Genomic DNA, 13246 nt, shown 5'->3' on the forward strand with positions numbered 1-13246 from the left:
GAAAGACAAATTCTTTTTTAAAAGCCCTAGTACAAGCTGTATTTTTTTTAACATGTATTACTATTTTAACTGTATATTTATTTTTATGTGTTTCACTTTTTCATAATGATGTGCTCCACTGAATTTCACTCAAAACACTACCTCCACTGGTATGCATTTTTCCAAAAATCTGAAGAGCTACAGCTAATTTTTACTACACTAATCCAGAAAACTGATAATTCAGTCCATCTAGGTCCTCATTTCACACTCATCTCCATGGTATATCAGCCTCTTAAATGTGTTTAAAACTGAAACAACAATCTCTCTGTTCCTTTCCTCTGTAGCTGGAAGTAAACTGTTTTGACTGTAGTATTTTCTTTTAATTGTGGGAAAAAAATATTGCAAGAAAGCTATGCTGAGGAAATGAGCTTATTAAAAAAACAAGACAATGATTCTGCTAAACATTTCAAAATTATGGTTTTCCCATTTCCAGGATTCACAATGAACCTATTTCACATTTTTGGCAACATTTTCTGTGACTTTTCATTATAATTTTAATTGAAATTATCAACTTTTTTCATTTACCAAAAGCTGTGTATTCAGGAACCCAAATTTTTCATAACAGTATCGATAAAAATTTCAATAATATTTTTTAAATTAAAATGTCACTAAAACCATTATGGAAAACTTCACCAAAAATGGAAAATTTCACTGTCAGCAAGCTTTTTGCAAAAAGAACTGTTTTCTTAAGGAGAACTTTTTCTTTAATGAAAAACTTTTAGTGCAAAAAATGTTGACAAGCTCTAGAAATCAGTTTTATAGTTAGGTCCCAATTCAAAAATGATATTTAACAGCCTGCGTTACTTTAAGCATTTCAGTGGTGTCAATGACCACTCAAGTGGTCCAGGAAATGCCAAAAATCACACCTATGCTTATGTCCTTTGCTGAATCAGGGACCCAGATCTCAATGTATTGTGATCTGTTTTTACAACTTCCATCTCTTTAAACAAACCTATTTTCACCTATTTGTAAGCAAAAACTGAGTAGGTATTTCATTAAAGAGGAAGCATAACTTAGCAGTTAGGGCACAAGCCTTGATTTTGGGAGATCTAGGTTCAGTTCTCTTGGGCAAGTCACTTAGGGCCAGATTTTTAAAGGTACATAGATGCTTAAAAATGAAGGTAAGTTTAAAAATAGATTGAAAATCAATGCAAGTTAGGCACTACGTACTTTTGAAAATCCCACTAGGTGCTTATCTGCACCTTCAAGCACCTCCATACTTTTCAAAGTCTCTGATGCCCATCGGTAGAATGGAAACAATATTATTTCCCTTATTCACAGGGCCGTGGGGAGGCTAAATACATTAAAGAATGTGAGCTGCTCAGATATTACAGTAATGGCAGCTAGCTAAGTAACCTGAGATAGAAGGCTTCATTATTTTTACCAAATGTACTACTGTACATTTAATAGTATGCAATTAAATCTTATAATTAAAACTACATTTATAAAAATCCATTAACAAAGTACAGTATCTTTTTTTTTAATGGCGTGTGTTTACTTATTTGTAACATTTAGCAATCCACAATGGAGTTCCTGACCATTAGCAAGAATTAGCAAGGTTCTGTTGTATTTGCTCTGTTTTTAATTGTGAATTCCAATCTTTAATCACTGACATTTTCTACCAAAGTTCCTATTTATGTTTTGTGCTTTTAAGATAAATAAAGGAGCAAGAAGGAGGTACCTACATTATGCATATAATATATACTTTAAATCATCCTACCCCTTCTGTACTCTGTATCAGTAAATACTGACACATGCTTTTGGAAATGTGCAGTACATCTTTCCACATAGTTTAATTAGGATTTTTACAAAGCCATTTCATGTTGTAATTACATGTTCCATTTATGTCGTTACATGTGTTTACACTAATTATGCAGTTAGTTCTAATTACACTAATCGCATAAATGCATGATAATCAACTAAAGTTTACTTTCAAAGAACAAAAGAAATTAACTCTAAACCTACACTACACTCTGGGCCTTATGCTGTGAGATGTATCTATAAAATAAAGGAAATTCACAGTTAAGCCTCTATTGTCCTACACTGAAAAGTGTGGTTGCAGGTGCTTTCTGGTGGTGATGATATCCCTGGCTAAATAAACAAAGAGGTCAAATAGTGAGATGCTACTGCTCACAGACCATGACAGATAGTTAGTAATTTAACAGGAAGCTCACTAAATTTATTATTGCTATACTAAAATGTGCTGCCTGTCCTGTCTCCCCCCCCTTATGAAGACTCTCTCCTCAAGGTTACAGGGCAAGTGGTGGCAGAACCCCTAACTGGTCTGCGTGATCCCCAAAATGTCACTGTGGTTTTTAGACTTCCTCTCACAACAGCACCTCTGACCAGTGCTTTGCATGACACCTGGCCTCTGATCCTGCTTACTGTATCAGAACAGCAGTAATGACTGGGAGAATTTCAAACACACAAATGGTGTATGAGCTGCTAGTAGGATGATCAGATAATAAGTGTGAAAAATCAGGACTGTGGGTGGAGGATAATAGTCACCTGTATAAGAAAAAGCCCCAAATATCAGGACTGTCCCTATAAAATTGGGACATCTGGTCACCCTAGCTGCTAGAGACTGCTATATTTCATCTGCTTCACACTTCAGATTCTTGCAACTTTTTTTAGAAGCTAATAGCTCCATTGTTTCCAGCAAGCCCTTGAAATCTGGAAGGAGAAAGTCCCGTAGCCAGAAGGCCTTTTCTTTGCTTCATGACATTCTTTTCAGGTTTGGCTGAATTGTAAACTATTCACAAATTCACCACTTCCTTTCTTTTACTTGCTTTCCTCAGATAAATGTTGGTAGCTTGCCAAAATAATAATTGACTATGAACATTCTCAAAAGCCAGACCTGTGCCCATGCAAAAGCACCACTTCGCTTCTAGAATACCTGGGAGTAGCTAGAACAGTGGGGCAGGAAAGAACAAGGCAGCTAGCTGTTCTTGTAGTTGCTGTTCCTCATCCCTTTCCTCCTCTTGCCTTTCCAGGATCTGAGGCTGCACTAACTGACCTGCCTGCACTGGTTTATATTGTCCCTTTGGGAAGGGAGAGCAAAGCATAGAGGGGACCTAAAAACCAGAATCTGACTAACGTAATTTGTGTCTGTTAGAGAGTTGCCAAAAGGCAACAAGACTAATAATTAACTCTAAACTAGCAGACTGTGGAGAGACACAGGAGGATACTACAGGGGTGCTGTCTCAGTGCCACAAGTGATAACAAGGAACTGATTAACCTCTTGGGCCTGCTCCTCCCTTTGTGTCCTTGGGTTGAGGGGCACAAGAACATCTAAGGCACAGGCACAGCTCCAAAGGATGCTGCTAGCCAAAAGAATGCAACCTCATGTGCACTGAGGATGGAATCTATGTGCACTATTACAAGGTTCGGGAGGATTAGATTTTTATCAGTCAACGTCGGCAAACGTCTATTTCATGTACACATTCAAACCCATGAAAAAAATATTGCCATCAATAATAATTGAAATTTACAGACAGGCAAAGTATGAAAAACGCTGCTTGAGAACTTATTAGAATTTGATTTAAGGATATTTACTTGGTATATTTGACACAAGATGTTGACAATTTGTGTTTTAATGGTTATAAAATTTTAACTTTTTAAATCTTAACGTCTACTGTCATGAAATAATTATTGTGTGACCACCACCCCCATAACTTCCCAGAACTGTCAACATTTAAATAAATAAAAATAGGAAAAAGATGCGTAAAAACTAACATTGATATCCATCAATGTTATTAAAAAAAATTTCAATAATTCTGCTTAGGCCAACTATCATTACAAAGAACTTTAATTTTATTACAAAAATGGGGGAGAGCAGTTTTCTCTGGAATAAGACGACAATTGGGGTAGCAGGTCAGAAAGACAGGTTTGAAGGAGCCTTGTTTTTCTAAGCCCCAGTGTAGACAAATCTAGGTCAATAGAGAAATGCTTCTGCTGACCTAGTTACTGTCGCACAGGGAGCTGGTGTTCCTACACCAATGGAAAAACCTCTTTCATCAGTGTAGGCTGTGTCTACACTATGGGGTAACTATGCTAATATAGTTCCAGTATGAGGACAAGCCCTAAGAAACAACTGTATGCTAGTAACTGTAAAGCATCCTCTTACTGGCCGAGACAACTGCATTTTGGCATAGTTTAACATAACCCCACTGTGGGCAGGCACTGTTTTAGAGGTTATGGCCATAATCCAGTTTCGATCATGTAAAATGCATACGACTCCATTGACTTCAATAGCACTTTACATCAGGACTGAATTTAGCTCTCAATCATTAGTTACAAGTGTCCTGTCTTTTTAGAATCACACAATATCAATCCTTTTAATGCTCTTTTTATTATATGAATCTCTTAACATTGTAAAAGGAATATTTTTTTTTAAAAAAACCTCTCACCTAGTAGGACTATAGATTTATTCTACAATAGTCCTTCAAAATTACAGCTCCAAAGTTACTTTGTTGTCAATAATTCATTAGAAGTATGCATTTTAGATTCCACCTGAACTGAACTTCTGCTAACTAAAAAGAGATTCAATTTATATAATTTAAGGGAATCTAGAAAAAATATTCATAATCCAATTTGTGCTTTTAGACTGGATGTACTCAAAAAGCCTGTTAAAAGAGAGAGCCAAGTTATGCTGTATATTTTAGATCTTTAGGTTTATGTTTTAATTACACAGAAAATGTAGTTCATCTAATATATTTAGTCTTTTAACTTTCTAGTTATTCATTTTAAAGAATTTTAATATATTTATGTATATATGGATATACATGTATATATCAAAAGGAAAAACCTGTGTTACATACAGTGAAAAAGTCACACAATTAGTCAATGAGAATCAGAAAATGCAAAAGCTAAGCTTCCAGAATGAATTCAGCTTCACTACAAATCCTAAAACTGATAGATATATGATAACAAACAATAATGTATTAAGATAGTGTAAACATTTCACAAGAAATAGAGTACCATACTTGTGGGTAGATTAACATAATTGTCAGGCCTATAACTCTTGCATTTCCTAACTTCTGGAGATTTGAAAGACAACCAAAACTGCACGTGTACCCAACTGTATTAATTAGTTACCTCATTCAAATGTGCAAACTGGGTAGCTAGGCAAACAAGTAGCTGATTTGTGGGCACAAATGCAGTAATTTTGTATGTATCCAGAAAGCCCTTTAGAAATGGTCCCATATAAATGAACTGCATTATATCTCATTTATGAAGAAACAGACAAATATTTTACCACCTCTGGATTTTCTTCCTTTTTCTTTTTGGTAGCAGGGCGTCCCTGAGGTGACTCTTCAGGAGGTTTCTTTGTTTCCACTTTATTTTCTGTCTGGGTCTGAACTTGAGGCTGAATGATGATAACCTGCAAAACAATGAACAAATAAAGAGAGCAGATTACACAAAACAGATTTCCCTACTGAATACCTGATCTTGATCCTTCATTGAAGGGCGGTGTCAAGCACCTGCTAAAGAGGTAATAAATTAAAATCAGAGACCAAAATTTTCAAACCTGAATGATTAATATTAGGGTCCTAAATCCATATTTGGTTTTCTAAAAAGAAGTAGCTTGGTTTTCTTAGGAGCTCAGGCACTCCATCTCCTCACAGAAGTCAGAGGGAGTTGCAAGTGCCTCCAACTCTGAAAATCAGGCCACTTCTATTTAGGTTTTTGACACTGATTCGGGGACCTAACTTTAGGCATCCAAGTTTGAAAGCACTGGCAATGGCTTTAAGTTTGTTTATTTATTTTATTTTATTCCAGATAAAAGTAAGAAAAATGTAAACACGGTACACTCAGGCCTACATTCTGATTTTAATTACACTGCTGTAAATCTTGAGTAACGCTATTGACATCAACAAAGTTACTCCAGATTTGCATCTCAATAACTGAGATCAGAATCCAGTCCTGTTTCCTTCATCTAAAGAAATATATTTTACAGTAGGAATTTGTCTAGAAATTCAGTAAAATGTACATCTGTTCTGAATTACAACTCATTCTTGTGTAGCACCATCCACAAAGAAAGCATTACACAGCCCTTCAGAGTATTTATGTGCACGTGTGTGTTAACATACTGAACCACAGACATTCTGAGAATCAAAAAAGCAGACATACTTTGCAGATTCAATATCTCAGACTCCATTAAAAACAGTGAGGAACAATTACTGACCACAAATTACAAATGTGACTTTATATCATTAAAAAAAGTTTCCTAAGGACTTTAAGAGACCTTCCCAAGCTCATCTTTCCGATGATGTGTAATGGATTTGAATATTGGGCTTTTTTAATCAGTTCCATTGCTAACTTTTAATCAATATTACTCAATCTTCATACATTTCATCTCTAGTTACTCATTTTAAAAAATTCAAGTACTTAAGTAGGGAAGATTATCTTGGTTACCAATAAAAACAAAGGAATAGGATCACAAAGATGCCTACTTATTTATTTAAAAGCTATCTACCTTCTTTGCTATTTCCTGTAAGTGTATTAAATCATGTCTTGCCAACAAGATCCAAAATAACATGACCCTCGTAACTGAATTACACTGAATGTCTTTTGGATATGCCAGTCTTTGTTCAAACAGAATCTGGTGTTACAGATGCACAATTCTTGCATTTAAAAGCTCAGCAGCTGTGCAGAAAGTAATCAGGCATTTCCTAACTGGAATTTTTTCTAGCAATTCAGCTACTGATCAGTTATGAAATCCTGAACTCTCATCTCTTATAGACTTCCCAGAATTGTAGAAGAAAACACATGGTTACTTTGTATAGTCCGACAAAGTGCTATATATAAAGAGGCTATAGAATCAGGCTCTATAATTAACATTATTCTTCTATAATACAAGGGAAAGTCAATAGAAAATTTGTGTCCGCTGAGAGTTTGAGAGTTTCATTAATTAAGATTGGTTTGAGAGGAAGGATGATCAAATGGTCCCAAAAATGCCAAGCTACATAATGATACACTTACTTTCCCAGATAACCAGACAAAAAATTTAGGTACATTAATATGTATCTACTATCTTTCATATGTCCCCTTAAGACTTTTCTCACTGCTTTCTGATTATTCACTAAGGAACAGTTGACATCACTCTATAAAGGGCTTTCCAAACTACTCGGAATATATTGCCTACATCTGCAGTGTAATTGTTGATCTTGATATAAAGATGCACTGCAGTAGCAAAACCTACCTTGCTGTCGGCACTAATGAGGAGTGGTTGCACTTTAATGCTATCGTTGACCACAGAGACGGTAGCGCTCGTGCTGATAGGAGTTGCATTGTTGGGAGAGGTGGATATTATGGCATAGGCTACACCTGCACTGCTCAGAGGTGATGAGATAGATGTAGACTCGGCAACACTTTGTGATTGGCTGTTAGGCGTCTGCACATGGCTGACAGTATTATTGGCAGTGGGGAGGGCAGGGCTAGGGTTTTTGATGCTGACTACTGTTGCCTTTTGGAAAGTAGGAGGCTGTTTGGAAGGTTGGTTTCTGCATGGGGAAATAGGGAGGCTGTCTGGAATCAGAGTCTTTGGCCTAACCTATAAATAGAGAATTAGAAATTATTAGACATAACCTAACAGAAACAAATAAATCATATACACACACTCTACCAATAGCACTTCACATTGCATTAGCAATGTAACAGGGTGTCTAGAAAATATTGCACAGCAATTTCAAGTAGACAGTGATTCATTTACTTGTAGATGTATTCCCAGCTCTCCCTGGCTGAGTCATTTCCCAGTCCTTAACCCATTGCAACACTGAATAAAAGGACGAAAGTCAATTCCTTACTTTTATTAGCAAATATCCATATAAATGCTACTCAAGTCACACACTGTGGATAGGGCTTTTCAAAGGCGTGGAAATTCCTGAATGACAATTTCTTGTGCTGGAAGAAACAATATTCTTGCTATGAATTAAGGAGAGGGAACTGAATCATAAGGGAGCTCTGGGGATGCATTTATAGGAACAATAAATGAAATCTGTGCATGTCATATAGTGGTAGATTAGTGAATGAACATCTTTACTTATGTTTCAAAAATGCAGTTTCTAACAGCATGAAGATTGCTCGTTTAGGTGCACAAAACAAGAACTGAAGTTAATATTTACAGTTGTGAGTAAAGGGCTAATTTGAGGCTGGAACTGAGGAGGTTCGCAGTGAGTAGAGGCTTGTATACAGGAAGGGGGGAAAGAATCTGCCCCAAGTTTGGGAAGAAGGAAGCAGCCAGACTCTACAAATGAGACCATGAAAGAAGGTCTCAGAAGACTGTGCTCAGCTAATGTAATATGTTGCTTCCATTGGTGTAATTAATGCAATCCTGTCAACATGGCTCTAACTTAACAATGTGTTATGTATGGTTTCAAGATATAAATAATTTAAGCTGCTATGCAGGAAGTTAACTTTACCCCTAGTTCATTCATTAACATGGCCATATAAAACACACAGGGTTCTGTTTATTGTGTCAGTCACTGCTTGCACCTTCCGTACCGTGAAACAAAAATGCTATTTCATAACAGATACACATTGGAAATAGCTGTCTGTGTCACTACACTTTAGCTTACAAGAGGCATTTCAATAATGTTATTATCAGTCTTGAGTTTAAGAGAACAGTTAAATGAAAATGCCCTGATTTCCTGAAACACCCAGCACAATCTTTCAAGGCATCCTTCTGTAGGTTGCAAGCATGAGAACATACCAATGCTCTCTGCAGAAAATATTAGGGGAGAGCACAAGGCCCTATGCAGTCACATCTTGTGCTTGTGCTCATTATTATTTGTATTATGGTAGCGCTTAGATGTTTCAGTTGTGATCAGGACCTCAGGACCTATGCACTGTACATATAGGAGGATATGATAGCTGCTCTGAAGACCTTACAGACCCTGTCTACACTTACTTCCCGGATTTGGCGGCAGTCGACAGTAGTTACGCAAACTACGCAAAAAACTTGCGTAACTCCCGTCGATTTCTGGGCTCCTCTTCTGTGCACCATCTTCACTGCACTGCGCTGACGGGAACCGCGTTCCCGTTGACGCAGCGCTATGACACTTGAGGTGGTTTTAGTATGTTGACTTCTGGATCGACTGAGCGGATCTTTCCTGACCACTCAGTCAATCCAGAGCAATCAATCTGACATGGCGACTTTGCCGCCATCAGTGTAGCCATAGCCAAAGTCTAACTATACAAGACAGACACAAGGTAGGAGGGGAAACAGAGCCATAGAGAGATGAAGTGACTTGCCCAAGGTCACTCAGCAGGTCAGTGGCAGAGCTAGGAACAGACTCCCAGTCCAGTGCCTGATCCTTTAGGTATTCTTGAGCTTAAGATTGATCATACTATTTCTAATGTGTCAAATATGGCATTAAAGAAAACTGTTCAGTAACTGATAATCTTAAAAATTAATTTGGTTATGCAATGGGGCATAACTCGTCCCTGAGCTTTGTCTCTGTCTGATAACTGTTTTCTATGCTTTATATAATTTGACATCTTCAGATGAAAGGTATTAGACAAGTACAAAGGCCAAGATTTGCAAAAATACAAGCCTACAGTTAAAGTCCTAACTCCATGTACAGCCAGAAGTGCTGAGCTGTTGACTGCATAGCAATTTTAAAAGTCAGGTAGTCGCCTACATATATAGATTTAGAAACCTAGCTTTAAACTCCTATTTTAAAACATCTTGGCTTAAATGTTTTGCAAATTGGGCCCACAACAATGACAACAATACTATAAAGTAAATATTATCCCAGTTCTATCAAGGGGGAAGACTGAGGCACAAAGGCTGAAGTGACTTGACATAAGTCTCTAACAGAGGCGGTTATATAACCCAAATCTTCTGGTTATCTTCCTATGTTTTCACCACTAGATTATCCCTTTTTCTTTGCTACGTCCTGTGTAGATCTATGATTGGCTACTCATATGTCACGTCAGAGAAAGTTAAAGAAATATTATAATTATGCAGCAAAAACAAGGAGAGCCCTGTTGCACTTTAAAGACTAACAAATTTAATTTCTGCGGGCATAAGCTTTCATGGGCTGCAATCCACTTCATCAGATGCAAGAAACAGAAATCAGATAGGGGGTATATATATACATCCCAGGGTAAGGAACAACAATGAGGAGGGTAGGTGTTAGCAAAGTCCATTCAGTTAGAGTAGATGAGGCCTATTCACAACCATTGATTAGAAGGTGAGAACGTGTGAACAGTGACAATTACTTCTTGTAATGAGATAACCATTCCAAATTCCTGTTCAGACCCAGTCTGATTGTGTCAAGTTTGCATATGCAAGAAACTAGCATTCATGAAATCTTGCAGTTGAGAAACTGAGCACTCAAAAGTAAAGAATTTAAGTTAGGGCTGAAAAAACTCAACTTTAACTATGACTCCTTGATCTAATGTCTGAGGATTATGACCTCACTTTGAATCATTATAAAATTGTTTTTGTCCATGAATACAATACAAAATAGCTACAATGAGGCATAGTATAAACTTTAGATTTGGCTAGTTTAAATCTTATGGAGATTTATAAAACAAGTCAAGTTGGAAGAAAAACAGCTCAGCAGTTTAATTTACTCAAAACTATTTGTCATTTCATTTATTACTATCTGCAATATCTGTTGTTTCTGAACTTTTGAATTACATTTGATATATCTGTTAATGTACATGATATTTGTTTATTTAATCAGAAACCTATAAAAACTGAAATATAAAAATGGCCATAATATATACATTGGTTATACTATTAAGGGTAATATTTAATGTTATCACAGTTCAATACATGTATTATACACACTGTGTGCAAAGTGTACAAATCTATATCATTTTGCTACATAATAAAATCTCTTTGCACAAATAATTAAAAGGAATGAATTTGCCAAAGAAAAATATTCTCTATATGGTATACCATGTTGAAATATCTCTACTATTCCACAAGACTAAAATTAAGTATACATTGGACATTTTCTGCCACCTTGTGATAAAACAGGGGTATTGCACAGTCTTCATAATCATTGGCATCTGCATAATCCTAGCCAAGATGATTTAATACTGCGAAACTGCATCTATTTTCATTTCTACAATAATAAAAAGGTGGCCTATCCAAAAGCTCTAGGCACCCCTGGCACCTGCTACAAAACCAAAATAAAATTAAACTGCTGCTCAATCCAACAGCCAATAGGACAGAGCCTCCTACAGAACACTACACACAAAACTCCTCTTGCCCTACACTGCTCTAACCCTCATCAACCTCCACCCTATGAAGCTAAACACTAAATAAAAGCTTTAACGCAACAGCTAAAGTAAAGAATTAAAAGATTTCTCTTAAATTTTCTCATAAAACACATTTCTTCTGTATTATTGTAAGATTAACACCATCAATCAGGAAGAAAATGAGTGGAAAATCAGACTAGTGTAAATTCCTTGGCAACTCTGAGAAATTGCCCTTTAAATTTTGGCGATGGAAGTCAGAATAATTAAGTAATCAGAGCAGCAGCATTCTGGAGGGTTTATGGCAGCTCCAGTCAACAAAGTGGGATCTGGAGGAAGACAGAGGTGGGGGATGGGGAATGTGTTGCTAAACACATGCACTGTTTCAAAAAGAAATGTACTGCTGAATATTAACACAGACTAGATGGCACCTGTGCATACTACAGGAAGAATCACAGAGGAGGAGCCAAGAAGTTTAGAAAAAGAGAGAGAAAAAAAGACAAATAGAATGTATGCTGTGAAGAGCTGCAACTGGTGAACACAATGCAATTAGTGTTCTTCCAAGAAAAAAAAATGTTCATTTAATACATGAAAGTTGTCAAAAAAGTGTGTGCGACTACAGTACTGGAGCCATATAGGAGAAGAAATGCACCTTTTTCTTGTATATAATGATTTCAAATACCTACGTTGTTAGTGAATTTGCTTGGTGCCACAATAATGGAAATGCTTTAAGTTAGGTGGTAGTATTCAGGTATCCAAGGTATCTGTCACTCTACCCAGCAGGAGAATGCACTTTCCAAGCGGATGTTCCCAGACATGAGAATTCAGGATGTGGCTGGCTGCTTTTCATGCAATAACAGGAGATCTGATCCTGTGAGATCCCCTGCACCTCCAGTGAATTGCCAAGTACCCTCAACTCCCATTGACCTCAAAGGGAATTGATGGTCTCAGCTTCAGATCAGGACCTTGCACTGGCAGGGCTGCTCTGTGGGAGGGTATATTTTTCAGCTCAACACAGTATCAGGTGGCTTTTGAGGGAAGGGCATTATTCACACTTTATTTTCACTTCACCCTGGCACTCAGAGCTTAAAAACAAAGACTCAGAATGGACTTTGCACCATTCACATGTAACAGAGGCAAAGTGCTGGTAGCAGAGGACAAGAGCTCTTCAATTCCTGAGGAGCTTTGGAGGATCACACTCCCCCAGAAAAAATTAGCAATGGCTGATACAAAATTAATATAATACGGTCTAATCATAACCTTAGCTGGTGAAAAGGGATGTAACTCTATCAACTTCAATGGTGCTTTATTCATTTACGCCAGCTGAGGATCTGGCTCCATTTAAAAAGAATTAGTCAATGGCCCTACACTGAGAAATGTCACACAAGGAAAGTCCTGCATGAATTTATAAGTGCCCGGCATGTAGGGCCCCCACATGGGGGAGGAGAGGGGAGAAGGGTACACTTTACTAGGGTCCACAGGCCCGGCCCAAATCATGAGATTGTATGTTTGGGATAAGGGATTCTGGTATGTGTCTGGGAGGGAGCCGTGTTACAAGCCCATACTGGGCCAGAAAAAATTATGCTTGGGCCCTGCTGGCATGCACTAAAATCAGTGTTTCCCCAAAAGCCCAAAATCTCAATGTCCCTCACCACACTAGTTTCTATACACAAGCATTCCCTTCCCTGAAAGCCTCACTGAGATCTTTAACAAACATATTTTTTCCTTCCTGGTGGGGTTACGGGGAAAGGTGGTTATTCTGAAAGCCCCATAGGACAATGAAAAATCCCTCAGTCTAGTGACTGTTCATTCCCAGTGTAGGGATGACTTATTTTCTTGCTAGAAGGCTGATGGGACTCTCCTTAGAGTCCATCAATGTCACTGATACCTTGGCTGCAGAGGTTACTGCAGAACAATATTAAGTGCCCCACTTTACCTCATACAGGGGCAAGAAAGTTCTCTCTCTCATGCTCCCATTCCCTTCCAATTT

At 37.4% G+C, this 13246-nt stretch overlaps 1 protein-coding gene across 2 annotated transcripts in view; it reads right to left on the reverse strand.

Annotated features, from left to right (window-relative positions):
* PHF21B (PHD finger protein 21B) overlaps nt 1–13246 on the reverse strand; it is a 217086-nt gene that overhangs the window by 19541 nt on the left and 184299 nt on the right. For both annotated transcript variants that reach the window (XM_067559351.1, XM_067559352.1), the window contains 2 exons: nt 7244–7594; nt 5300–5422 (listed from right to left, as the gene is read on the reverse strand). In XM_067559351.1, the coding sequence (XP_067415452.1) occupies nt 5300–5422; nt 7244–7594 (474 nt within the window). The remainder of the gene's footprint in view (nt 1–5299; nt 5423–7243; nt 7595–13246) is intronic.

Source organism: Emydura macquarii, unplaced genomic scaffold, assembly GCF_026122565.2.
Source record: "Emydura macquarii macquarii isolate MOO-44397 ecotype Brisbane River unplaced genomic scaffold, CSIRO-AGI_Emac_v2 contig_2205, whole genome shotgun sequence".
Lineage (NCBI taxonomy): Eukaryota > Metazoa > Chordata > Testudines > Chelidae > Emydura > Emydura macquarii.